General features: G+C 38.6%; 2 protein-coding genes across 2 annotated transcripts; one reads left to right on the top strand and one right to left on the bottom strand.

The window, feature by feature from the left end:
- Window positions 1–11,588: 11,588 nt before the first annotated feature.
- LOC129730101 (thyrostimulin beta-5 subunit) lies at window positions 11,589–12,475 on the bottom strand. Its single transcript, XM_055689153.1, has 2 exons — window positions 12,008–12,475; window positions 11,589–11,954 (listed from the first exon to the last, which is right to left on the bottom strand). Exons 1-2 carry the CDS (start codon window positions 12,374–12,376, stop codon window positions 11,844–11,846), a joined length of 480 nt encoding a protein of 159 aa, XP_055545128.1. The 5' UTR covers window positions 12,377–12,475; the 3' UTR covers window positions 11,589–11,843.
- An 11,549-nt stretch (window positions 12,476–24,024) lies between these two features.
- On the top strand, window positions 24,025–24,814 carry LOC129730285 (thyrostimulin alpha-2 subunit). Its single transcript, XM_055689486.1, has 2 exons — window positions 24,025–24,261; window positions 24,336–24,814. The coding sequence occupies exons 1-2, from the start codon at window positions 24,168–24,170 to the stop codon at window positions 24,602–24,604; spliced, it is 363 nt and encodes a 120-aa protein (XP_055545461.1). The 5' UTR covers window positions 24,025–24,167; the 3' UTR covers window positions 24,605–24,814.
- The last annotated feature ends 1,835 nt before the right edge of the window (window positions 24,815–26,649 follow it).

Genomic DNA, 26,649 nt, shown 5'->3' with positions numbered 1-26,649 from the left:
TCACTCGGCGACTTTGGATTCAACCGATATTTCAGCAAAAAAATGCCGGTTGTCGACAATCTTCAGATCATTTTGCCGAGACTACGTCCAAAAAACTAAGCTTGACGAATCTCTTCTCTATTTTTTGCCGTGTTTCGGCAATACAGCTGTCATTCTCATGAACGAGTTGCCGCTATTTTTCTTAGTGCAAATTTATGCGTGTTACGGGTGAGCAAACAAGAAGCAGATACAAGTTTGGCTGAAATTTGTGCAAATTACAAGTATTTAAAATCCGGTAGCCGAAAAAAATGTAGATGTATATAATAGTGTTGAAATGTCACCATTTGTGGCAGAACACACAATATTAATTCTGAATAGATATTTTAGTACATAAATAAATCATTACAAACTCCCCCCCTCTAAAAAAAAACAAAAAAAAATTTAGAACAGATTGGTGGGAAGTGGCTGGAACTCAAAAAGTGTAGTTTCAAATCGTGTAAACACAATATTGTATGTGTTTTAAAGATAGGCATTAGATGTAGTTTTAGAATACATATATGTTTTGCTCAATGCCCTACTGCGCATTTATTTTCTGCTATTGGATTCCACTAAAAAAACGGCTTGTGACGTCACACCCCGCGCAGAAAATACCTTATGTTCCGTCACGCAGAATTTTGTCATACGGTACATTCTAGCGTAGTCCAAAAGCAGCGTTGGCGATAGCACTTTGTCTTCCGCGATGAATAGTCACTAAAGCCACCGAGGCATTGAATAAACAAAAAAGAACTCGACAAACGGTAGCGTCGCTCAGCGTCGCCCATGCTCACGCGCGGGTTCTTAGCGCTCACGCTAGCGCACGTGTTTTGGAGCACATGTTATAGCGCTCTCAAGTAGTTAATTGTATGTACTAAAAGTTAAGCACGAGAAAGAGACAGGCCAAGACATGCCAAAGGCCAGTATAGAACAGCTAGGCATGTGGTGACAGCGCGTGGTCTTTTCTGCGCCATTGAATCTTTTCTTTAATCTTCGGACGTATCTCGGGAGTCAGACGCGGTCGTAAACTCGGTCGTAGTAATCACGCTAAGGAAGCAAAAAGAAAAAGTAGTGGTTTAAGTATCTGTGGTTCAGTGAAAAATAAAATAGTTTTTCGGAGTTTTAATCCAAGTAGTGCTCGCGGAGGAAAAGAGTGTGTTATTTAAAAAAAAAAAGGAAAAAAAAGAGAACTGAAGAAAAAGTATTTAACGATTTATCGAGGTCAGCAACTTGGAAAGTAGTGCTGCTAGGGAAACAGGAAAACAAACAGCAAAAAAATAGTGAGGAAGAACATTGGTTACAAACTTTTATAGTGTTAAAAACAGATTTGGTTCGCGCTTGAAAGAAAAAAAATGTAAAAGTGGTTTATAGTGATAAAGAAGCAACACAAAACAAGAGGAAGAAAAATAATATGATCAAGTAAACAATTGTACAATAATAATACGAGGAAAGACGAAGTGAAAAATTATTGAAAATTGACAAGAACACAAGTACGGAGCTGTTGTTGTGTATGATAAGGATTTTCTTTACCAGTGTGTAAAAAGTGTAAAAAAGTGTTGGAAGAAACCTAACATTACGCGAACTCGATTTATTTGTTTTATTTTTTCAGACGAATCTGTCGCAACAGGAAGATAAATTTTAACCGGTAAGTTCTTGATTTTCTTCCCTATAACAAGAAAGGTTCATTCATTTCGCCCAAAAATAATGTGACTCCGTACCAGCGAAATATACTAGTTGACATTTGCACGACCTGACTAATTAAATAGCAGTGCCTGCGGCAACACCGATGGCAAGACAAATTGTAGAACGCAAACAGACAGAGTTACGCACATGGAACTCACCTTAATTGTTCTGAAAAAGAGTTTTAGCTCACTGGTAGCCATACAGCAAGTATGTAAATTGGGAGCTACGCTATCGTTAGCGATATAAAAAGAGCGTGAGAGCCTCTGCGATCGCGTCTTCACTTATACAGTATAGTAGCATATGCTAGAATGCTTGTCGTCCCGTTCTTATGCCACCAGGTTGAATAGGTGACGTATTTTACAGTGTTTTTGCGATCAGCTGTGCCAGGCACGGTCAAGGTCGCGGTTTGTATGCAGTAATTTTAATGGCCATTGGTAGATCGTGCTGCTGGCATAAGCAAAACGATTCAGTAGCGGTGAAATGTTTAGTAGGTCAAAGAAAAAAGTAAATCAATAAGCGCAACGCGCGCGGCGATACAATTAAATATCCGCCGGGGGGAAATGTTAACAGACAGCAAAAATATGTTATGATGAATGTTGTCGTAAGGAGACAGATGTTGCAATATTCTTATGAAACAGCTCTTAACGCCATCTAATTTGAACATTTACAATTTTAGATTAGTTGTAAAATTGGTTCAATTACACTATAAAAAAGACTATTTTATCTCAGACATGTTGGGGTAAAAATATTATTAAAATAATTGTTTGATTGATTAACAGAAATAAACATTGAACTATAAAAAATGACTATTTTATCTCAGACATGTTGGGGTAAAAATATTATTAAAATAATTGTTTGATTGATTAACAGAAATAAACATTGAAGCTTTAACACCAAATGGTTCGAAACTTGGTGTTCAGATTTTTTGATGGCGCGACGAAGAAATTAGAGTCGGTCACGCTACGTTATCACATCTGGTCAACAGAATCGTTAGTGATACCTAGGAAAAAGAGGAAGAAGGCTACATAAGCCTTTTATTGTAGTAGTATTTATTCTGCCCTTATAGTATTTATTCCGCAGTACCTTTTATTTTATTTTTTCTTCAAGAAATATATATAAAATTTTATATTCATGATGGAGTACACGTTTCCAAAAGCAGATGCCATGCAGTGCATCCCAGAATTTGATGGATCGCTAGACGGACTAGAAGCGTTCGTTTATCATATCGAGCATTTTGCTCGGGAGATACCAGAAGGAGTATCACACGCTCCACTGGTTTATATTATTCTATTGAAACTAAAAGGCAGAGCTGCTGCCGCAATACATAGAATTAACGCAAATGCTTGGCCACAGGTTAAGCAGAATTTATTAAAGGAATTCGGGGATATTATACGCATCGAGGCAGTTATAAATCAAGTAGAAACATTGAAACAGGAGGCGAATGAGACCTTTCCTGATTATAAAAAGAGGATATTGACAATTAAGGAGCAAATCGACTCCTACGAAACTAATTGTACGAAGTCATGCATGATAGTTAGTCTTCGATTACATTTTATGGCGGGTTTGTGTGACACCGCATTGAAAGAAGCTGCTCAAGGTAAACGAGCATTGAAGTTAGAAGAGCTGCTAGACGACTTAGAGGATTGCTACCATGAGCGTTATCACATCGCGGAAATAGAAAACAGAATACAGGGCCTAGAATGGGTCGAAAGACAGCGCGATGCGCTTAGACAATTTGATAGTAGCAGAAATATTTTCACAATTAATTACGAAGACGCTAATTGTAGCAACAGCCGCCTGGGAAGAAATGAATATTATAATCACAAAAATAGGGATAGAATAATCTACAAGCAAAACAATTATGACAATATATGTAGATCTAGCGACGGTAATCGATACAATTACAGTTATCGCACCGCACGTTCATGTCGGCGGAGTCAAAGGGGCTACGCCACTGGTTGGAAATATAATTATTACGGTCAAAATGGACCAACTAATAGGAGGTACAGAAATTCGTATACCCGGATGCCTGAGAAAATGCTTATGGTAGCCAACATTAATGAAAGAAGTAGTAATTCGCAAAAAGAAGGTATTTTGGATCCTGTTGCACAGGAATATTTTAACGAGGATTTAGCAGAAATTTGCGAAGATGTTGACTGGCGGAGATGTACCGATGAGCCCAGCAATATAGAAATAGCCGATTGGAGGCCGCATGCAATCACATAAGAGACAACAGTGCTTGTGTGGCTAAGCGAGTATATTACGATGTCAGAGGGCACTTAATGTTAACCCTACTGGCTAAGCAGAATGTCAAACTTACGTTGAACCTGATCTTAGATACAGGTGCATGTGCGAATATAATTAATGCACGCATTGTGAATCTTTTGAATGTACCGGTAAATACACAGGACGTAACCACTTTTGGAGGTATCGGCCAAGACATTGTGCGTACCTCAGGTACAATTATGTTGGATTTAACAGTCGGAGACTTTTTGATCCCGACGCAATTTCATATATTAGAAAATTTGCCAAGCGACGGATTAATCGGCGCAGAGTTCTTAAAGAAGCATACGCTTCAAATAGGAAATAATTTTGATTACATAGTGTTCAAGAAACACGGAAACAGAAGTCCGGACGACTTGAGTCCGTGGAGTATGCCCAAAGACGAAGTCCTTAGTCAACATGTCTATGTGGCAGCCAGAAATAGAGTTATGGTGCAGAACGAGTTGCGAGATACTAGCAACACAGCCCGCAATGAGGCTGACGTAGACAAAAACGAAATAAATAGAGAGCACCAAACATATCGAAATGAAGAGCCGAAGAACAATTTTCTTGACTCGAAGAATACTATAATGCCCGAGTTGGACCTAGACTCAAGCTTGACTATGACCTGTTGGAGCACAAGCTGACACCAGAGTCAAAAGGAAATGCAAGAATTGAAAAACTACGGCAAGTGCTGTATTTGGCGCACTTGCCTGATAGAGAATTCAGGACAGTGAAGAATATGGTCGAAAGCTATGCGGATATATTCTTTTTCGAGGGCGACAAGTTAACTACTACTGACGCCACCGTACACACGATAGAAACTTCATCGGAGGTGCCTATTAATAAACGACAATATAGATTTCCGGAGGCCACGAAACGACACATTAAAAAAGAAATCGAGGAAATGAGGGTGCAGGGAATTATTAGGCCCAGCACTAGTCCCTGGAATGCACCGGTGTTATGTGTAACAAAAAAAACGGATGCTGACGGTAATAAAAGATACAGAATTGTGGTAGACTTTAGATCATTGAACGAAGTTACCAAGCCGTTTGTATTCCCAATACCTCTTATAAATGAGATATTGGATAATGTTGGAGGAGCAACATTCCAAAAACTTATGAATACTGTTCTCTTTGAGATAAGGGACGTGAAAGCTTTTGTCTACCTCGATGATATTATAGTTTTCGGTGACACTATCACCGACCATAATGATAACTTGCGAAAAGTATTACAAGCTTTGCGCAAACATAACTTAAAAATAGAACCATCTAAGTGTCAGTTTTTGAAAAAGGAACTGGAGTATTTGGGTCATGTCGTTAATGAAGAAGGCATAAAACCCACCAATGCAAATATTAAGGCCATTCAAAGCCTTAAGCCACCCACAAACGTAAAAGGTATAAGGTCATTTCTGGGAACAGTAAATTTTTACGGGAAGTTTATCCCCAACATCGCGGAGAAGCGCAAGCCGCTGAATGATTTGTTGAAGAAAGACGCTAAATTTGTGTGGGGAAAAGAATGTCAGGAAGCGTTCGAATTCCTTAGAAACGCGCTGATTACAGAGCCAGTTTTAGTCCGGCCAGATTATCAAGACACTTTTGTTATTACGACAGACGCTAGCAATTATGCTATTGGAGCCGTCCTGTCGAATGAAAAATCCATGCACCGGCCGATCGCGTTCGCGAGTCGTGCACTTGTAGGTGCAGAGACCAGATATCATATCATAGAAAAGGAACTATTGGCGATTGTATGGGCCATAGAATATTTCAAACATTTCATTTTTGGTCAAAGGTTTATCGTTTACACAGACCACAGACCACTTATAGCGATTTGGAGGCTCAAAGAGACATCTCCAACGCTGACAAGATTGAGACTAAAGTTGCAGGGTTTGGAATGCAGCATCAGGTATAAACAGGGTAGCGAAAATATAGTCGCCGATTTTTTGTCACGTTTATCAGATGAGACGTGTCAGGGGCAAGAAAGTTCACCCCACAGGCAGATAGCCATGATTACGCGCCAGCAGAAACGCCTGCTAGAGCAGCAGAAGAACGCTTCGGATGATTTGAACGGCACAATACAAGATTTGAGTGCCATAGACATTGCGGACATCGCTGAGGACGAGGATGGGCAACAACTCGTCAACATTTCTTATGATGACTTTTCACAGGCATTATCAAATGACCTGATACCAAGTGAGACGGTGGAAGTCTCGAAGAGAATATTGGACGAGAGGAATATCGAAGCTCGTCTTGTCATTTTGAACAGTCGGACGGCGTACAGAGAACTTCAGACACTGTATCAGCTGTCACAAGGATTGAAAGACTACGTAGAGGATGGTGTACTCAAATTTAAAGACAAGAAGGTGGGCGGTTTCATAGTAGACGGCAGCGAAAGTTCATTAATCGATTGCCGGAAATTTTTTTCACAATTTTTAGATAGCTTCAATAAGAGCCCCACGGCAGTAAAGGCAGCCGGGGTCATTCACCTAATATCATTCAGAAAAATCAAGCAACAGGAAGTTCTGCAGATGATTCAGTTCCTAGCGGGTAAGCTAGAAAAACAAATAGTATTATATAATGCTAATAGCGAGCGTACAGTAATTGCGCCAGATCAAGTGGAAACAATTTTAAAGGAATTTCACGATGCACCCTTAGGAGGGCACGTAGGAGCGCGACGAATGCGCCAAAGAATTGGCACACTTTTTACGTGGGCTACGATGAAACGGGATATCGAGAACTACGTTCGGCAGTGTGATTCCTGCCAAAAGAACAAAATTGGAAGATCAAACAAGATACCGATGCAGATCACCACAACCGCATCGGAGCCATTTGAGAAATTATACATGGATATAGTAGTATTACCCGAGTCCGACTTAGGAAATCGTTATGGTCTGGTCATGCAGGACGACCTAACTAGATATTTAACTGTCGCACCTATGGAAAACCAAGAAAGCCAGACGGTAGCGAGGACTTTTGTAGAGAATTATATTTGCAAATTTGGCGTACCGTTGGAGTTAGTTACAGATAACGGTGCGAATTTTGTAAGCACACTCATGAAAGATGTGTGCAAAATTTTGAAAATTAAGAAAATAACGACGAGTCCGTACCACCCACAAGCAAATTTGGTGGAAAGATCTAATCGGGAGTTAAAAACTTACCTAAGGCAATTTATTGGCGGAAAACCGCACACGTGGGATAACTTACTCCCATTTTTTACGTTTCAGTATAATACTTCAGTAAACTCATCAACGGGGTACACCCCTTTCGAATTGTTGTATGGACGTACAGCACGCATTCCCACCTCCATTTACAAGCGGAATGGAGTGGACAATTTGACATATGAAACATATACACAAGAGATGAAAAAAATATTTTTTGACCTCCACGCGAACGCGAAGGCCAACCTAAAGGATTCAAAAGAAAAGCGCAAGCAAGTTTATGACAGAAAGGCAAATGAATGGCAGCCCATGTATGGCGATTTAGTTTTAGTGAAATCAGTCCCGTCAGGATCAGGTCACAAGCTCCAGAATATGTGGAGAGGACCTTATGAAGTAGTGGAATTCCCAAGTGAAATGACCACAGTAATCAAAAACGGAAACCGTTTAGAGAAGGTTCATAATAACCGACTTAAACGATATTATGACTGATTATACGAACTTAAACTATGTTATAAAATAAAATGAAATAAAATAGGTTATAGTAGCAAGCACCTAAAGCTGTATGATAAAGTATACTGAAATAAAATGACGTGAAGAAATATGAATAGTCGCCGATATTATGGAAAGCCTTTGATGGACAAGTGTCAAAAGGGCGTGACGTTTACTTGGGGAAAGACGTGGTTGAATTTATAGACAAAAAAAATAACCTATCGTGTGGGAACACAGAAAACAGAAGTAAATAATACACAGGGAACGTTTTTACATAAAATGCGAATTTAACATGGGATAGATTCACAGAGTACAGATGACCCCGTTAGTGCGAGGCAGACGTAGGAAAAAATGGCCAATGGCCCGATAAAAGACGGACGGGAAGTAACAATGAGGGCGATTGTAAGGAGTTAAAAGAATTTAGAACAGCATTTGTTTGTAAAAATGCAAATGTTAACATGGGAAAAATATATAGTGAATATGAGAACGGGGTTTGATTAATTAAAAATGGCTAATGGCCCAATGAGAGAAGAAAACCGATTAATGAAGTATTGGAGATGACCTAAATAACGAACGACAATAAAACTAGGAGAGACTTTGGACAAGAAAGCTAAACCTTCCAGACGAGGGGACTACTGGCGTTAAAAGATTCCACCTATCTATTGTAAGTTAAGATTGGGCGAGTGGAAACAACGGGAGTGACTACCCGGAACGATTGAGATGAATGCGTATCAGGTGAACGGACAAGGGAGTAGTCAACCCAGTATGAATGGAAGTGCGAAATTTTTTCTTTTATTTCCTAACCTTCTTATCTTTCAGGAATCACTAGCAACATGTAGACGCACCTTCGAAGGGTAGGGGGAGAGGTATTATGCAGACTACTGCATATCAGGCGAAGTGTAAGTAGAACGTAAGTATGACGGACTGAGACAGCAGTATCATAATTAAAGTGGCCTACAGAGTTTTTGTAAATCGGATAAAAGAATTGTAAATCCGATAAAAGAAAAGAAAAAGTTGCTATGAGAAAGAGAAATGTTTTAATGAAAAGAAAAAGAGCCACGACGGGCAACAGAGGTTGACAAAAAAAAACACACCTAATGAAAAGAAAAAGAGCCACGACGGGCAACAGAGGTTGACAAAGAAAAAAAAACGCACAAGAATTAGAAAAAGATTTTTTTTTTTTTGTAAATCGGATTGAGTTCAAGTAAAAAAAATTATTGTGAAGTAAAAATTCGTTGAGAATGAATAATGTAGACGTTGATTAACCAATAGCATCCGAAATAATCAAGAGAAAAATATATTGTACACTTTAGTAGGAAAAGAAAAATTATGTTAACCGAAGAAAAAGAAAAACGGGCATAGTGTTTAAGTAGAAGATTAGAAGATATAATAGAACATAAGAGCCCGTACGCGTGTGAAATTAATTTTAAACAGCAAGTGGAAAAAATTAACGAAAAAAAAAAATTGATGAAAGAATGGCAAAAAAATATATGCACCACTTGCTAAGTAGGGCAGCTAGCATCTAAGAATTGACAATGAGACGAGTTCCCGATCCTCGAAGACGACCGAGGTGATTACAACTGATGCTGAGATGGGGGCATACCATAATGCCCAGTATGACGCGAAAAGGGAAGCAGACGGTTGTGAGGGGAGTTGAACGGCGGGTGTCTATGGTCGAGATGGAGGTAAAGCCAAACGTTATTACCAAGAGTAGACGAGCAGTATCCAGTTTTTGATCCCTGAAGAGGTCAGATGTGCAACAGAACTCAATCAATGCGGCTCAAGCCAGAATCGAGACTTCAGCGCGAAGACGAATACAGCAAACTACACAGCGAATGGCGTAATAATTTGTTCCAAATATATATTACTCATTGAGAGTTCTTGACTTCCACAAATGAGGATTCGAGGTCAAAGCCAAACAAGCAAAATGACGCTATAAAATTTTGCTCGTGTTTAATCAACTATGGTCTTTACGCACTACGCTTTGAAAATGTGCACCCATGCTAGCGGGTAATTGGACACCCCGCGCAGACAGTTAAAGATGATAAACCAAGTGACTGCATTATGCAACAGAGCCAGTGGCAATCGCAAATCTTTTCGCCACACGGCGCATAACAATACTATAAGCCAAACAAAAATACAGCCGATCTATGCCAAAGGGACACGGCTAACCCAACATTGAAGTTCAACAACACACTCTGAACAATCGTAAAACAACCAGCTAAACTGCAGTCTTAATTAAAATGCAATGGTAATCGTTGAACTAGTGTAAATAACCCGATGAAGCCTTAGAGATGAGTTTGCACCACAACCAACCGATGAGAACCTCTACTGCCAGACGCACCCTCCCGTTTCAAACCCCCTGCAACCCGGCGCTTAAACACGACAGCTGAACAGCAGCTATCTTCACAACGCAGCGCATCAGGCGAGCAAGCAATTGTTAATTCTAAATAAGGAAAATGTCATGTATGATAATGTAAACTCAAAACGGTGCTACAGTTTTGAATAACAGAATTTCATCTGCCAGAGAAAAAAAAAACATATTATAAAAAAACAACGGTGTATATAGTTGCATAAAAACGCGAGAATAATTGTAATAAAAAAGAGAAAAACACACCTATCGGCCATCAGAACAGACCATGTGACCATTATCTCTTCTAGATAATGGCCAACTAGGCGGGGTGGCAGATGTGACGTCACACCCCGCGCAGAAAATACCTTATGTTCCGTCACGCAGAATTTTGTCATACGGTACATTCTAGCGTAGTCCAAAAGACAGTAAACCTTCCGTTGAAAGAAATGAAAAACAGGTAGAGTGTAGAACCAGGACACGGCCGCCTGCCGTTGTCCCCTAAAACAAGATCATTTGTAAAGTAAGCAGGAAAGATCTTGAAGAAAGACCGCGAACGGTTCTGCTAAGCAAACGTTGGCGAAACATTTGGTTTCCTTGACAGAGGACCGCGTACGGCTCTGTCAACATACTAGGTATCAACAGATTATGCAATAGGCGGCAAAGAACTTCGCGCAGCCTTCTGCTGTGCTACAGGCAAACAAACTCGAATAAAATAAACAAGTTTTGTGTTGTAAACAAAACAGAAGTCGCCGGTTCAACGGTGTTGATGCTCTCGCATGCGTTCTATCGTACATGCGGTACTAGATTATAGGTTAAGAGATTAGTAACGTAAACAGAGAGTGGAGAAAGTCTCTCTCTCTGAGTTACCGGTAGGGTATATTTAAGTAGTGATGTACGAAAATAAAGTCAGTTAGTCCACGTTAATCTTGTGTATTAATTCCGCGCCAATTGCGCGTACAGGGTTTTCTGGAGAAAGTCCTGGTAGGTTATACCCAGGATATAGGTATACCTACACAGGCTCTTTACTGTGCCGAACATTCAGCTTATATAACCGAAAGGTCGTTAAACTTGTTTGCCGCTTCTCGGCAGGATTTGCCGCTTCTCGGCAGGATTTGCCGCTTCTCGGCAGGATTTGCCGAGAGCACAGTCAACTGTGTACCGCGATTCTCGGCATAAAATGATATCTGTCAAATATTGGTTTTCCGAGATTCTCGGCAAAAGAGATTCAGCCGAGATGGTTGCCGAGCACTCGGCTCAGCCGAGTCGGCTGTCCACATCCACATGCCGGGATTCAGCGAAATTTTTTAAGTGTGTGCCTTTGAAAGTTTGAAGTCGACCACGTGGTGGTTCCAAGTCGGCCATTTGTAGCTTCAATACATTCCCACCTCAAACGAAATCCTCCACTGACAATATGAGGAATGATGAAAGTTCCAGAGTAAAAAGAGTAGAACTAACTAAATTTGTATCCGACGCGATGAGTTGAAATTTACATTTCTCAGTTTTTCCTTTTCTTCATTGTTTCTGAGTATAACGACCACGATGAATTTCCAAAATTATAACCTGTTTTTATTATTTTACCTTCTTATAGTTTTGTGACGTTTCTTTTTCATAACTTCAAAAATCACAGTATTAAAACGATCCGACCAACTTCAAATAGCTTATATTACAACTACTGTCACAAAAATTTGTCACAAGATATTTCATATTTTTTACCATATAAGAACAAAATAAATATCTAGATTGTGTGAATAACACGTAATTTAATTTAAACTTTATTTACAAAACAACACTTAATTATGAATAATGAAAATTGGCCACCATTACAAATGATTAATAATATTAATGCGAATGCTACGGAATAGTAATCTCAAACAACACCATTTTCACTCAGTTATACTCTGTGTCTGTTTCTTCCTCTTCGATTTGGAAAATTTTCGTCACCGCGTCAGTATTAAGCTGCTTCGGCCCTTCACAGCTCGTGTCCATACTACTGCATGTCTGGAAATAAAGTTTTAGGATAGACAAATCCTAAATTGATAATTTATATTCACCTGGCAGCTGCAAGATTTGGGTTCCATATACTCGTAGAGCTTCGTCTCAGCATCCGCCTCCGGATGGCAGTGCCTCAAGGTTGCCACCGATCTGGTCCGCCCTGCGTGCATGCAAACCGGATGGTGTGACCGTTTGTACGGGAATCGCCAGTCCGAAATTTCGTTCGAGTCACATCGCCCGTGGCAGGACCAGACACTCACGTGGTCCCAACATTCGCGCCCCTTGCTATCTGATTGCGATACCCGGTAGGTGAACACTCGTTTATGGCACCCTAGCATCAAAGCCCTCCTGTCGCGCTCTATAATTTCTCCTGTCACCAACGAGAACGCCAGAACGGGCAGAATCCATATCGATACGAAATTTATCATGATGTTGCACTTAAGACTGCCGTTTAAAAAAAAACTCCGACACGCGCTCAGTTATTCCTTCTCGCTCATGGTCGTCTTCACAAATGACTTCGATCTGCCTGTTTTCCAGAGGGTTTTTATTTCGTGCTTCCCCTAGAGAGCGCGAAACTGCACAAGCGCATGGCGAGCCGCCGGACATGGCTGGTCGCAGTAAATCGTAATAAGGACTCTTGAACTGGAAGAAAATAAGCTTCATACCAGATAAGCGGCCGGTAATCGGTTTAGCATTCAAGCAAGGAATATGTGAAAAATATTTAAATGTTATGGGGTTGTTTTCAGATTTTATCCTACGAGCAGACAAAAATAGAACATATAGGTTAGAAGAATACGTCACTGTAAGCCTAAATCGGAAAATCACAACTGTTGTTGGGCATCTTCATGTTAAATTTCACATGTCGTTGCCACGAGATGATTTCCCAAAAAACCTTGATTTCTATATTATCATGATATCTGGTTTAATTGCGTTCTACGTTGGAAGAGGATTTGAAATGTTGACGATGTTTAATAACAAAACTAAAAATAGTTGCAAAAAACCGAAAAAAAACAGAATTTGATTTCTTATGTGGTCTGGTTCTATTGATATTTGAGCTTATAACTTTGAAACTGATTCTGTAACTTTGAAACTACAGAATCTTATGAGAGCACTTCATAGCAACAACATGAGATATAGAATAAACAGAATAAACCGATTCAACCAAAGTTTGAACCTGAGTTAAATTTAATTCATATTAATGAGTTTCTTTTGAGCAACTCAATCTTATGTCCATTCGAACTTATTCCAGTTTCCAAGCTTTATTTTAAAATTAAGGAATCTCCTAACCAACTTCTGTTTTATGTAGCAACAATTTTGCAGTTGCACCGGTAACTTCGTCAATGATTTTTGTGGAAGAATAATTGCATTTTTCTTGACCGTAGACTTATCCGGAAAAAAACTTATTATGGTAAAATCCATAGACACAACGAAGTTAACAATATTTTCTGAAACATAATGTTTCTGTCCTTTGTTAAGCTACCAGTTAAGTTTGCCGAGGCATTTCCGTTGTTTAAAGGTGTAATCAATATTTGCAAGTAATCTCTTTTCGGAATACTCCCTACGTTAGTATTACTCGGGTGTCGAGAAAAAAATGTCGTTTGGTAACAATTTTGAACTATACACCTTATCACGGTCGAATGTTGACTTTTGTTTCACAAAATAGTGGAGTAAAAAAATTTAAGATTTTTGCAACTGCTTCTAACCCCTAAAAGACTGTCTCACAGGTTACCCTCTAGTACAAAATTTTCAGAAAGTCTGCGCAAATATATGTAAAATTCAAAATCTGAAAAAACTGACCCGAGAAAATCTTTGCTTCACAGACAAATTTGGATATTTAGTATTCCTGATGTAAATTAAAACTTTGTTCGAGTCATGCTCAGGTTACAGCAGGAAGACAGTTACACGCTATCAAAAAACGACGAATGTGCGTGACCTCTGCTTCATTCAATTTTGAGTGTAATACTCGTTTCTCCCTCCCAGTGCTAGGCCTTATTCGGGTTATTCGCGTTGAAAGAAATTTTGAAGGCTGTTCGCACGTACGCAGGGAAGAATACCATTGATTAAAATGAAGAACACATCGAGTACATTTGTTTGAAAGAACCTAAAAAAGACAAACGGAACTCGAAAATTTTTATATTCTTGCCTTAAACAGTTGAAAATAGGATTTGAAGAAGTATTTAGGCAGTAGTAAATTTTCGCATTTTATTCTGCCGCACCCTGTAGCACTGTATATAACACTGATTCTGGCCATTCGAGCGTCCATTGTCCGATGGTTTTTAGCTTGCCGGGATTGGAAAAATGAAATTTTATCCCAAGGTGCCGGGAAATGACAGAAAATGCAAATAAAATTAAAAGAGTGGAGATTTATTTGAGTTGGAAAATTTGTCAAACTTTTTTTTATATTACTTTATTAAGGTGGCTTTCAGCCACAGGCTGGTTCGCCACCATTAATTTGTCAAACAGAAAAAAGATCGAAAACATGATTCAATGATTCGAACTCATATTAAAGGACTAGAACAATCAAAAAATTTATCAGCTTTCGAAAACAAACTGATAAATACTTTCGATATAAAAAAGCGAGAGCTATGACGGATAGCAATTCACGAACTGGAGCATTAGGGTGCGTATGAAACTTACTATCCGAATTTTATTTAGTGGTAGAGCTTAATAGTTTCGTCTTCTCGGAAAAAGTTTTAGTGCAAATTTTGGAAAAAAAAGGCGCAAGTAGTAGAGAAGTAGAGAACACACATTCATGTTCATATAAAGAAATTTGAAAATCGTGCACACTTAGATTTTATTGCCGAGAACTCAACAGCTGATAAATTCAGCGAAACGTTCTACAGATTTTCGGAAGTATTTTCAAGAACTTCGGCAAATGAGCTGTCAACACTTGCTGATTTACGGTAGATCGATATATTTGCAGAATGTTCGTCGAAGTATATTGCTGACATTTGTTAAAAACTTCGCTGTTGAGAAGTTTGCCGAGATAAATCAAGTATGTGTGTACAAATTTGAATCCAAATATAGTAATACACTAACGACATCTGTCTGCACCACAAGACAGACCCAGTTGCACTGCATAAATATTGCTGTATCGATTAACTTCTCGATATCTGTGCTTGATTTTTAAGTGACGTGAGCGCCACATAGCGGGAGCTTTACCACTTACTGTTAAATGACGGTTGCAAGTTTTTACACATCCTTTGAAAATAAGATGAAAGTCTGTTCTCTGTGGTAGTTGTTCATGATGTTTTTGAAATCGTTTTATTTTTATGTCCAATTTCTTAGATATGCATGAAACGTAGGTGTTTACACAAACAAATTTATTTCGAATATAGCTCTACCAGTTTCAATTTTTTTTTAGTCTTACAAATAATGTCGTTTTTTTTTTAAGAGAGAGAGAGAGAGAGAATACCTGATCTGGACGTTTCATGTATTTTTAAGGCATTTGGCATAAAATACATGGTTTCGAATTCGACAATTCCATTAACTACTTTCTGTGCATTTTTATCGGTCAAAAAAATGAAACTTTACTTTCAAAAATTCGATAGAGTCAGAGTGTTCAGGGCTGGGTCTGCAAATTGTAACGAAATCTAGGTTAACATTGCCCAGACGTGTACACAATTTCGAAAGAGCCTAAAATTTTAACTTGATTTACCCTGGTTCCCGGGATTTGATAAAAAAAATTCCCGAGAATCCAGGAAAACTAACATTTTTCGGGAAATTCCATCCCGGAACATTCCGGATAGGAATCTCTTGTGGCCATCTGTGGCTATGAAGCGTGGACGCTGTGGCTGATCAGCGAGCTCTTGGTGTTTCTGAGCGTAGGATCATGTGCTCAATTCTTTGGTATTAACCACAAAGTGTAACAGACAAACAAATCGGTGGATGTAGTGATGCAGATGAAACACGGTTTCAGTGGGCTGAGCATGTAGCTAGAATACCTGAGGAACGACCAGCAAAGGCATAGGCGTAGCCAGAGGGGGGCAGGGGGGGCGTTGCCCCCACCCTCCTCCCCTAGTTTTTGACATTGATGCAGAATTTTGTTTTCAATAACTCTAATAGCACAAAACGACATCTTTAGCCCATAGAAACATCTGTGTAAAGTATAAACCCGATCAAAAATAATTGATTGAAATGCTTGCCCTATGTTGCGTGGAATTGCACAGGTTTTTCAGTTGATCCACCAAGGAAATTGTTGCGGCAAAAGTAGCGGGCAAATCTGCCTGCATCAACTACCTTGGAGTATTGGAACCGAGCGTTGACAATTCCTTACCTTGATTCTTATGTAACCATACTGGAAACACGGTTCGGTGAAGATATCGCACCTGCCTACGCGTTGTCCTTGCTGCATCCCGCTAACGTGATACGCATACGAGTTCAAGCGCAAAATCGAAGCTTTCGTAATTTTTTACGAAGTTGGCAATTTTGTTGGAGAAGTGGAAGTTTGGTATCAATATTGCAGCAGCATGAGAGCAGCCCGTAAGAACTTGGAAGAGCTAGTTCTTAGAGACCTGCTAGTTGAAGCCCGTTCTTACTTTCCTGCGACTGAGAAAGCAAATAAAATTCACTTGCTTTACCATGTCAAACATGCACGATCGAACGCTCGTTCAGCACATTACGTCGAGTGAAATCCTGGCTGAGGTCAACAATGGTTGAACAGTGGCACTTGAAATGGTCCGGTGTTGGAACTGAAAATCTTCACAGGCTCGATTGACGTTGCCGCCGTAGCTGATAATATCTTCAGATTCGCATTTCACTACGTTGACGTTTAATGCTCGAAAATTTTATTGAGAATCTTGACTGTGTCTTCAAACTTCACGTTTTGGGAAGCTTTGGCGAATGTAGTTGATATAGCGTCTGTGCGAATGGGTGTCCAGCTTCCGGAGAAGTAGACGTACCTTCGCCGCATCATTCAGCTGGCCTGCATCGTTCTCGTAGAAGTCCTGGTAGCGGTTAAACCAGCGTCCGAACGTAACTTCGTTTTTTCCGTCAAAGACAAACTCGGTGATGTTCGATAAGAGGGACTCCAAAATCTGCTGATACTGAGGCTGCTGCTGCTGGGCCGCCATCTGCTGAAAAATTTAGGCTATCTTGAGAATCATATCTTGAATTCCCGGTTGCGGCTGCCGATCAACTCTATCTTCTGCCATGTTCGTGGATTCTTAAGATCCTCGTCGCAAAAATGATATGTCCAAAGATAAATGAACTTAGGAGTTTTTACTAAATAACATCTATTTATACTCGAGGTTGGACAAAAAATAATCAAATTTTCTACTCTGATGTCAAGGACAACTTTTCACTGGTTGCCTTAATGTAACAACCACTAAACACTAGCATTTATTTCTATTTTTAAAATGCCATTTTTCACCTCTAAAATATTGAAGAACTTGAAAAGTTGACTCATTTTGACAACACATGAGCCGTCTAGTTTTGAGTGTTAAATCAGCTTTTCACTGTTTATTTTATCACAAGGTATACTTTATTAGCACTGTCAGTGATAACGCCAAGATTTGATATGTATCTTATCCGATATTGAATTGAGCAAAAAATTCTCCTTTTCAGGATGAAATAAAAACCTGATGATGTGTTAATAATTTTTCTTGAGTTAATTTACATTTTTAAATTTGTAAAAGTTATAAATTTGACTTTATCTCCGTGTCTCAGAACGTACTGAATTATCTTTTTCTTCAGTCATGAGCACGACACACGAAAAATTTTCATTATCTGCATAAAAATTAATTTTTCGCATACTCAAAATTTAAAAATTGTCAAGCCCCAATCATGACAAGGAACTTACTATATTATTGAAAATGGTCAATCCTTGTTGAAGCGCAAAATTCGATTGATCTGATTAGTCAACGTTTATCTACTAGAAAAAATGACTGACACGCAAGCAGCTGAGTTATCTTTCTTGTAAAAATATTCTACTTCAACCTTGCGGTAGTGGCTTTGTACACAACCCTCCTGAGATTTTTTTTTGAAGCGGCGTTTGTTAGTAGCTTAAGTATTTATGATACATATTAGTCTCAACACTGGAAACTAGGATTAAAATTTCTTATATTAAACCACTGTTATAATGCACAATTTAGAATTTTGATGAACTCAGCCACACGCTGGTTTTTTGTTGCACATTTCAACATTATTGTTCATTTTTATCCAGCTTTAAATAAATGAAATAACGCTAGCCTTGAAAAGTAAAAGATTCAAGTAATTACAGTTTATAATTAAAACTAGTAAACCAGTGCTTGCATTTTTCCTTGCACATGAATTGATTAACTTTACTGAGAAATCTTAACATGATTTCAAAGGATAACCGCGAGAAAATTTAGTTATTCTATAATATATTTTTATATTGAATTGCTACTGAATTCGTAGGCATAAAAAAGGTTAGTAATTTATTAGAAATAGTTTCTTGTGAAAAAAATATTTTAATGAGAATTTTCTCAGCTGTATTTTCATATATAGTAATGGATTTTTCTTATAATTATGGTGTTTGGATTATTATTCTCCTATCTTCTTTTAGAAATTAGGGCTTAAGGCAAAACGGTACTTAAGCCAAAAATGGCCGACTTCGAGCCACCACAAGACTCGGTAACAACTAATGCGTCACCTGTAAAAACGCTATTTTATGTTTGCAAGCAAATATAAATTAACGTTTTCACAGGGAGCGCATGATCTATTCCCGAGTCTTGTGCGCTTCTAAAAATTTTAAGTGGTGGCTCAAAATCAGCTGGTTGTGGCTTTTATATCTATAAATTTTCAATCGACCTATCATGCTACTGAAGATATCAATTGGAGTCAAAACTGGAAGGAAAGGAAATAGTGTGAGAGGAGCTTCTGGATGCGTGATTCAACATGTAACAAATGCAGAATATTCTACGAAAATTTATATGCCGTAGTGGGTGTTAACTTCCTTTAGAGTATAGTCGCATAGTGTGGTATAGTTTTCGGCTACTTCAAATGCGATTTTTCCCATCGCAGAAAAGTTGTTATCGAGTAATGCCTAAAAAAATAAGGCATCTTTGCATGAAATCTATCATTTTTTAGTACAAAACTTTTGGTTATAGAATAAAATTATTCAATACCAATGATTTCACTTTACACATGCGCTGAATTCACCATTATACGGCGTCATATACATTGGGTGTATTTTCGGCTGAGCAGTATCAAAAATTATAGAACGACGTTATTTTATACTGTCCGTCGTGATTCTATACTGGGGTAATGTGATTTGTTGGCTATTTGTTGTCAAATCATTCCTGGAGCACATTTCATTACTGGTTCGGTTTTGCTTCAATTTGGCACTGGTCCTGCAGGCGTGTCCTTTGGGAAAAGACGATTTTATTTTCAGACATGTCCCACACCTTGAACAGTTGATTAAAGCGGAAAAGCAGATTGACTCATGTGATATTATACTGCAAGCGCGTGTATTTCATCGTCTTATGCCCGATAATATTAGCAGGATATTGCTCAGTGCGTCTTGAACTGACCTACAGATCAGACGTTTTTTCGGTTGCTTGTGGACTGGTCTTTGACTGCCTATAGCTTCAAAGTTTGTGTTTTGTCAGTGTGTCTTTTAAAGACTACCTGAAAGTTATTTCCCATCAGTCTTTCTCAAGACTACCTACTTTTGAATTTAACATTTGTTTTAACTTTTTTCGTATCACCTGAAATGGCTGGACGGAAAAAGAAACCTCGCATCGCTGCGGGGAGGAAAAGAGAGGCATCTCATTCTGACACTTCGAGTGTCCTTTTAATATTTTGCCTGAGCAAGAAGCTGGTGAAATGGAAGTTATGAGTAATGAAACTATACAAAATGTCAATTCTTTAAAAAAGGAAAAAGTACCATCTATTGTGGTAACTATTTCTTCTGAATTCAATATTTTCAAAAAGGAACTTTCAACGTTTGTTTCTGACGTTAAAGTTACCTATCAAATTGGTCGTAGAGGCGAATGCCGCTTATTAGCCGACTCTATAAAGGGTCGCAATCGTCTTATTCAGTATTTAACTGAAAAGATGTATAATTTTTTTACATTTGACACGAAGAGCGCCAAGCCGTTCAAGGTCGTATTGAAAGGTCTCACCAACGATCAAACCGTTGATGAGATCAAACTTACTTTAACAGAATTACTTGGCATAGCCCCTACCCAAGTAATTCTAATGAAACAAAAACCACGAGGCGATAACAGTCAGAGAACTGGAATTTCCCTTGTTAATTATTTAATTCATTTTAACCGCAATGAGGTTAACAACTTAAAATTTTTTGAAAAAGCACATGCTTTGTATAATGTGCGTGTAAAGTGGGAAATTTATAGGAAGTATGGCGGAGGTGAAAAGCATATCACCCAATGCCGTACTTGCCAACGTTATGGCCATGGTTCCAAATTCTGAAACATGGACCAAAAATGTCTTAATTGTGGAGACTCTTCTCACAAAAAGGACATGTGTCCTGTGAAAGAGAGTAAAAATTTTCGCTGTGCGAATTGTAACGGCAACAATATGTCGAATTTTTTTCAATGCCCAGTCCGTTTAGAAATTGTTAAGGCAAGGCAAGGTAAACAAAATTCAATTTCTCAATTAAAACCAACTTCAAAACAAAATTCTCCAAGCGTACCAGTGACGCATAATTTACCTACTCCTTTGCATACCCGTTCAACTTATGCACAGGTTACAGGTAGTTCGAACATTATACCGCCTAGTGTTGGTAGTTCGAAACTGACCGTTAATATGGGTAAGCAAAACACGCTAGAAAATAATTGCACACCTATTACTCCAGCTAATATTGCTGCCGAAAATATTTTTTCTAATGTCAACTGCCTGGGGCCTATTACGGCAGGTAAACTTTCTTTTTTGCAACAGGCAATGTTCAATCTTATGAACGCCATTTTGCAGGCAAAATCAATGTTTGAAGCCATTCAAATAGGCACAAATTTTACTATTAAAATTGTTTCTAATTTAAAATTTAGCAATGATTTTAAATAAAACAATTAAAATATTAAATTGGAATGCTCACTCATTGAAGGCCAATGAGAATGAGCTTTTTAATTTTTTAACAGTAAATAATGCGCATATTGCAATTATTACTGAAACATTTTTGAAACCTAACAAAAAATTAAAATATGATCCCAATTACGTGGTTCATAGATATTATAGGATTCAGGGTTCCGGCGGTGGAGTTGCAATTGTTATTCATCGCCGAATCAAACATCGTGCTCTTCCCCGTCTTGAGACGAAAGTTATTGAAACTTCGGGAATTGAAGTTGGGATTTTATTTATTGTCGCAGCATATTTACCATTTCAATGCACATGCGAGCACAAAAATTATTTTAAAGGTGATTTACAAAAACCAGAAATCGTTCGAAATTTTTTATAATCGGCGATTTTAACGCTAAACATCGTTCATGGAATAATTCTCAAAGTTATTCCAATGGCAAAATTTTATTCAATGATTGTTCTTCAGGATACTATTCTATTTTGTCTCCGAATAGTCCTACATGCTTTTCTTCTGAAAGAAACCCTTCAACAATTGATTTGGTGCTAACAGATCAAAGTCATGTATGTAGTGATTTGATCACACATGCTGACTTTGATTCTGACCATCTTCCAATAACTTTTTCTATATCACATGAATCAGTTTTAAACCCTATGAGCTCTGTTTTTAATTATAACAAGGCTAATTGGGAAAGATACAAAACTCATATTGAGAGAAATTTCAATAATGAGCTTGATTTGCAAATGAAGTGAATATTGATTCCACTTCGGATGCATTAAAATGTGCAATTGTTGATGCCAGGAATTATTCTGTTCCAAAGGCTCAAGTGAAATTTGATTCACCAATAATTGACGAAAATCTTCAACTTCTAATTCGTTTGAAAAATGTCCGCAGACGTCAATATCAACGTTCTCGTGACCCTGTTTTTAAAACTATTTATAAAGATTTACAGAAAGAGATTAAACATAGATTTACTTTTCAGAGAAATCAAAATTTTGAGACTAAAGTTGAAAAATTGAAACCATATTCAAAACCCTTTTGGAAGCTGTCGAAGATTCTTAAGAAACCTTCAAAGCCTATTCCAGTTTTAAAAGATGGTGAACGTTTTCTTCTATCCAATGAACAAAAGGCTCAAAGACTTGCTCAGCAGTTTGAGAGTGTTCATAACTCAAATTTGAATTTTGTGAGTCCAATTGAAAATGAAGTCACACGTCAATTTGATTTAATTTCTTCCCAGAATTTTTTACCTGCAGAAATAATTGAAACTAACTTGAATGATATTAAATCAATCATTAAAAATTTCAAAAATATGAAAGCACCTGGTGACGATGCAATCTTTAATATACTAATCAAACATCTCCCTGAGAGCACAATGGAATTTTTAGTGAAAATTTTCAATTGCTGCTTCAAAATTGCATATTTTCCCAAATTATGGAAAAATGCAAAAATTACTCCAATTTTAAAACCGGATAAGAATCCAGCTGAAGTTTCAAGTTATCGACCAATCAGTTTGCTTTCTTCAATAAGTAAACTGTTTGAGAGAATTATTCTTAACAGAATGATGTCACACATCAGCGAAAATTCAATTTTTGCAAATGAACAGTTTGGATTTCGCCATGGGCTTTCCACAACTCATCAATTGCTCAGAGTTACTAATATGATACGAGCTAACAAATCTGAAGGTTATTCCACTGGAGCTGCTCTTTTAGGCATAGAAAAAGCATTTGACAGTGTTTGGCATAAAGGTTTGATTGCGAAATTGCAATCTTTTAATTTTCCAATTTTCCTAATCAAAATTTTAAAAAATTATCTTACTGATCGAACTCTGCAGGTTGTCTATCAGAATTCAAAATCTGATAGATTTCCTGTCAGAGCAGGTGTACCTCAAGGTTCAGTCTTGGGTCCAGTCCTGTACAACATATTCACTTCAGATCTTCCTGATTTGCCTCCAGGATGCACAAAGTCATTGTTCTGCGATGACACAAGCATTTCCGTAAAAGGAAAAAGTCTCCGTGTCATATGCAGTCGATTGCAGAAAAGTTTAGATATTTTTTCTTCCTACTTGCAAAAGTGGAAAATCTCTCCCAATGCTTCTAAAACTCAAATGATAATTTTTCCGCATAAGCCTAGGGCTTCTTTCCTCAAGCCAAACAATAATCACGTTGTCAAAATGAATTGAGTTATTTTAAGTTGGTCTGACAAGGTTAAGTACTTGGGACTAATTTATGATAAAAAACTAATTTTCAAAGAGCACATTGAGAGTATACGAGCCAAGTGCATCAAATATACGAGATGTTTATATCCTCTCATTAACAGGAATTCTAAACTTTGTTTAAAGAACAAACCTTTGATTTACAAACAAATTTTTAGACCAGCAATGCTTTATGCTGTACCGATCTGGTCAAGTTGCTGTTCAACAAGGAAGAAAACGCTCCAAAGGATTCAGAATAAAATTCTGAAAATGATTTTGAAGCGTCCTCCTTGGTTTGGTACACTCGAATTACATAGACTTACTGCTGTTGAACCATTAGAAGCTATGTCAAATAAAATTTTTAACAATTTTCGACAAAAATCGTTGCAATCTTCAATTGCTACGATAAGCTCTCTTTATAGCCAATAAGTTAGCAATTAAGTTAGTTGTAAGTTTACTTCCCCTTTTCAGACAAGTAGGTTTAAATCCCTACGAATGATAAGTCCTAATTTCGAAAGCAAACAAATCCTAACAATTAAAATTACAAATTTCTAACAGTGTTGAGAAGTCACCATTTGTGATTGGACACACATACTTTTACATTATTTACTAATATTTAACATAAATACTTAAGCTACTAACAAATCCCCCCCTTTAAAAAAAAGCAGGATATTGCAGTTTAAAATTTGGTTTTGTCAACGGACTTTACGATTACGATTAACTTTTCAATCGTTGAAAGAGGCACCACTTGACATTAGCATTAGATTTATCCTCTGATCCGAAGTGTGGCCCGTTTCTCCGTCATCAGCGCATGTCCCGTATTCCTCGGACCTTTCTTCACGCCTATAAATGAGTTTTGCTACCGATCAAAAGCAATAGTCATCTAAAGTGCGCCGTGAGACGAACAACGGTTCTCCTTTTCTGAACTCAGTTCCATAGAATCGCCAAAATCATGCTGAATAAAGAGTGCTAATTTTTAACTAACAGTTTACAAGTTCTTCAATTAAACTTGTGCATCGTGTAGTGCGAAAAGATGCATTTGGTGAATTTGGCTATACTTTTTCTGCTTGCAGCGATGACAGCGTGCAGTCGAGAAGCGTGGCAGAAACCCGGTTGTCACAAAGTTGGTCAGTGTTCAACGTATTATTCGGTTCCAGCGGAATAATATTGTGCTTCTCTTTATTTTTTACGTTTCCGTTAGGCCACACACGAAAGGTTAGCATTCCGGATTGCGTAGAATTTTCGATTACAACCAACGCCTGTCGCGGATTCTGTGAATCGTTTGCGGTACCATCGGCGCCGTTCGCTATCGGACATAGGCCGAGCCAGCCGGTAACATCGGTTGGTCAGTGCTGTAACATAATGGACACCGAAGACGTTCAGGTGCGAGTTCTGTGCGTCAACGGGATCCGAAACCTAACGTTTAAATCGGCAACCAACTGTTCGTGTTACCACTGCAAGAAAGACTGACCTTGAGGATGCTAGGCGATTGTGATCAAGATCGGTTCTAATGATGTTTGAATTGAACTGTTATTTACATTAGCTGTTTACCTCTGAGCCACCCTTACGCATTATTGTGATGATTATGTAAATTTGAAAAAAATATCCCTGTCGGGATACCAAGTGTTACTGATATATGTACACAATAATGAAACAGAAAATATATTTTTTCACAAACAACGCAGAAAATGCAATTTCTGTATTTTTTAGTCGTACTGACCGATGAAGGATTTCGACGTGAATACTTGCGAAGATTTTAGTCAAGCGTGGTTTATTCGTTCGTACAATGTATGTGTTATAAGAGACAGACCCAATGCGACCTTTAATTGAACTATTGTGGCGTGCTCTAACTGAACCTAAAATTGTACACTTACTCGGATAAGACCTTGCGAACTTGCAATTGATTATAGATCATTCTTAATGAACATAAGAAGCAAATGCTTTTCCAGTGATTTGTTTCCAGAATTTTTTAGATTGTAATCATCTCGCAACATTCTAGTAAGGACTATCGTCGCCTGTTTTCATTCAAAAAATTCCGTTTGCATAGTGCTTGATGAGACTCCACGGGATCCTACCAAAAATGCTAGTGGATAACTCTAGCTAGAGATACAGTCTAGATTGGCTCAGGTTTTTTGTGCGAGCTGACAAAGTTAAAAGAGGGCACAAAATACAAATTTTTACTAGCCGGTAGTTTTTATTGAAACAAACATGTTCTAGAATAACTTATAACTAACGTTTGCAGTTAAAAAAAGAACTTTTTCGGATGATGGTGAAAAATAAGTAAGACAGATAAATGAGTTTGATAAATTTCCCATGAAAGGTAATTATAATAACTTACTTGCGAGCGGCCTTTCGGCAGTTAACCAGAACATTCGCCATGCGTTTAGGCGTTCTTTCGTCGTCCTCGATGGGACGCAATTTGGAGACGTTGGGTGGGTTCGCCATCTTGGGTACCACATCGATATTCAGCCGCTCCATCTCCTCCAACAATCGCTCGGCCAAAACACCGCATCTTCGGTCTTATGATATTTCTTGATAAACGACGCAACTTCCGGCCGGCACGTTGACGGCTTGACCGGAGCGAAGGAAGAGTGTGGTAAGCTCTCTGCCGTTGCCAAAACTCTCCGTTGTTAACAAAATTCGGTATCGACGCCCGCCCCATTTAGACCTCGCGCGACGGAAGCAGCCAAACGTCGCCAAACTACACGTATTCGCTTGAAGCTGCGCTGCCCGAAAAGGACCAGTTATAGGTAGCTCCCCTAGAGGACTGTTGGAATACCGTCAAAACGGCCATCAACAGCGTAGCGCAGAACGTCATCGGGCATGTGGGACGAAACGAGTGGTTCGACGACGAATGTAGGAGGGTGATGGATGATGAGTACAATACGCAGTGACACTCGTCAGAATGTAGAGAGACACAGACAAAAGAAGATGCAAATCCTCCGGGAGAAAAAGCGCTGCCTGGAAGAGGAGGAGGAGTATGTTAAGCTGGAACAGCTGCATCATTCTCAGGAAATCCAAAAGTTCTCCAAGAAAATCAAAGCACTTCGACGAACACCTGAATGGCGCCTACGCGGATTGGCGGCTAAGAAAATTTTGAAACCCTTTTGCACCGGCTGATTGCCAGAATTTAGGATACAGAACAGCTACCGGAGGAGTGGAAAGATGGGGTTATCTACCCTATCTCTAAGAAAGGCGACAAATTGTACTGTGGGAACTATCGTGCGATCACCGTTTCAAATACCGTCCACAAAGTGCTCTCCTGAATCCTTTTCTGCCAACTTTCACCGCTAGCCAACAGATTTTTGGGAAGTTGTCAGGCCGGCTTCGTGGAAGGACGATCTACGACGGACGAAATCTTTACCATTTACGGCAGATCCTCCAGAAATGCCTTGGGTACAGAACCCCCACGCACCACATATTCATCGACTTCAATAGAAATTGTCAACCGCGGTGATAGCGAACAACCGCAGTGGTAGCGGAACAGTACACCTGACTAAAACGGGAAGCAGCGT

Source organism: Wyeomyia smithii, chromosome 3 (assembly GCF_029784165.1).
Source record: "Wyeomyia smithii strain HCP4-BCI-WySm-NY-G18 chromosome 3, ASM2978416v1, whole genome shotgun sequence".
Lineage (NCBI taxonomy): Eukaryota > Metazoa > Arthropoda > Insecta > Diptera > Culicidae > Wyeomyia > Wyeomyia smithii.
Note: the sequence above shows the minus strand (reverse complement) of the source record. Positions and strands in the feature narration are given on the sequence as shown.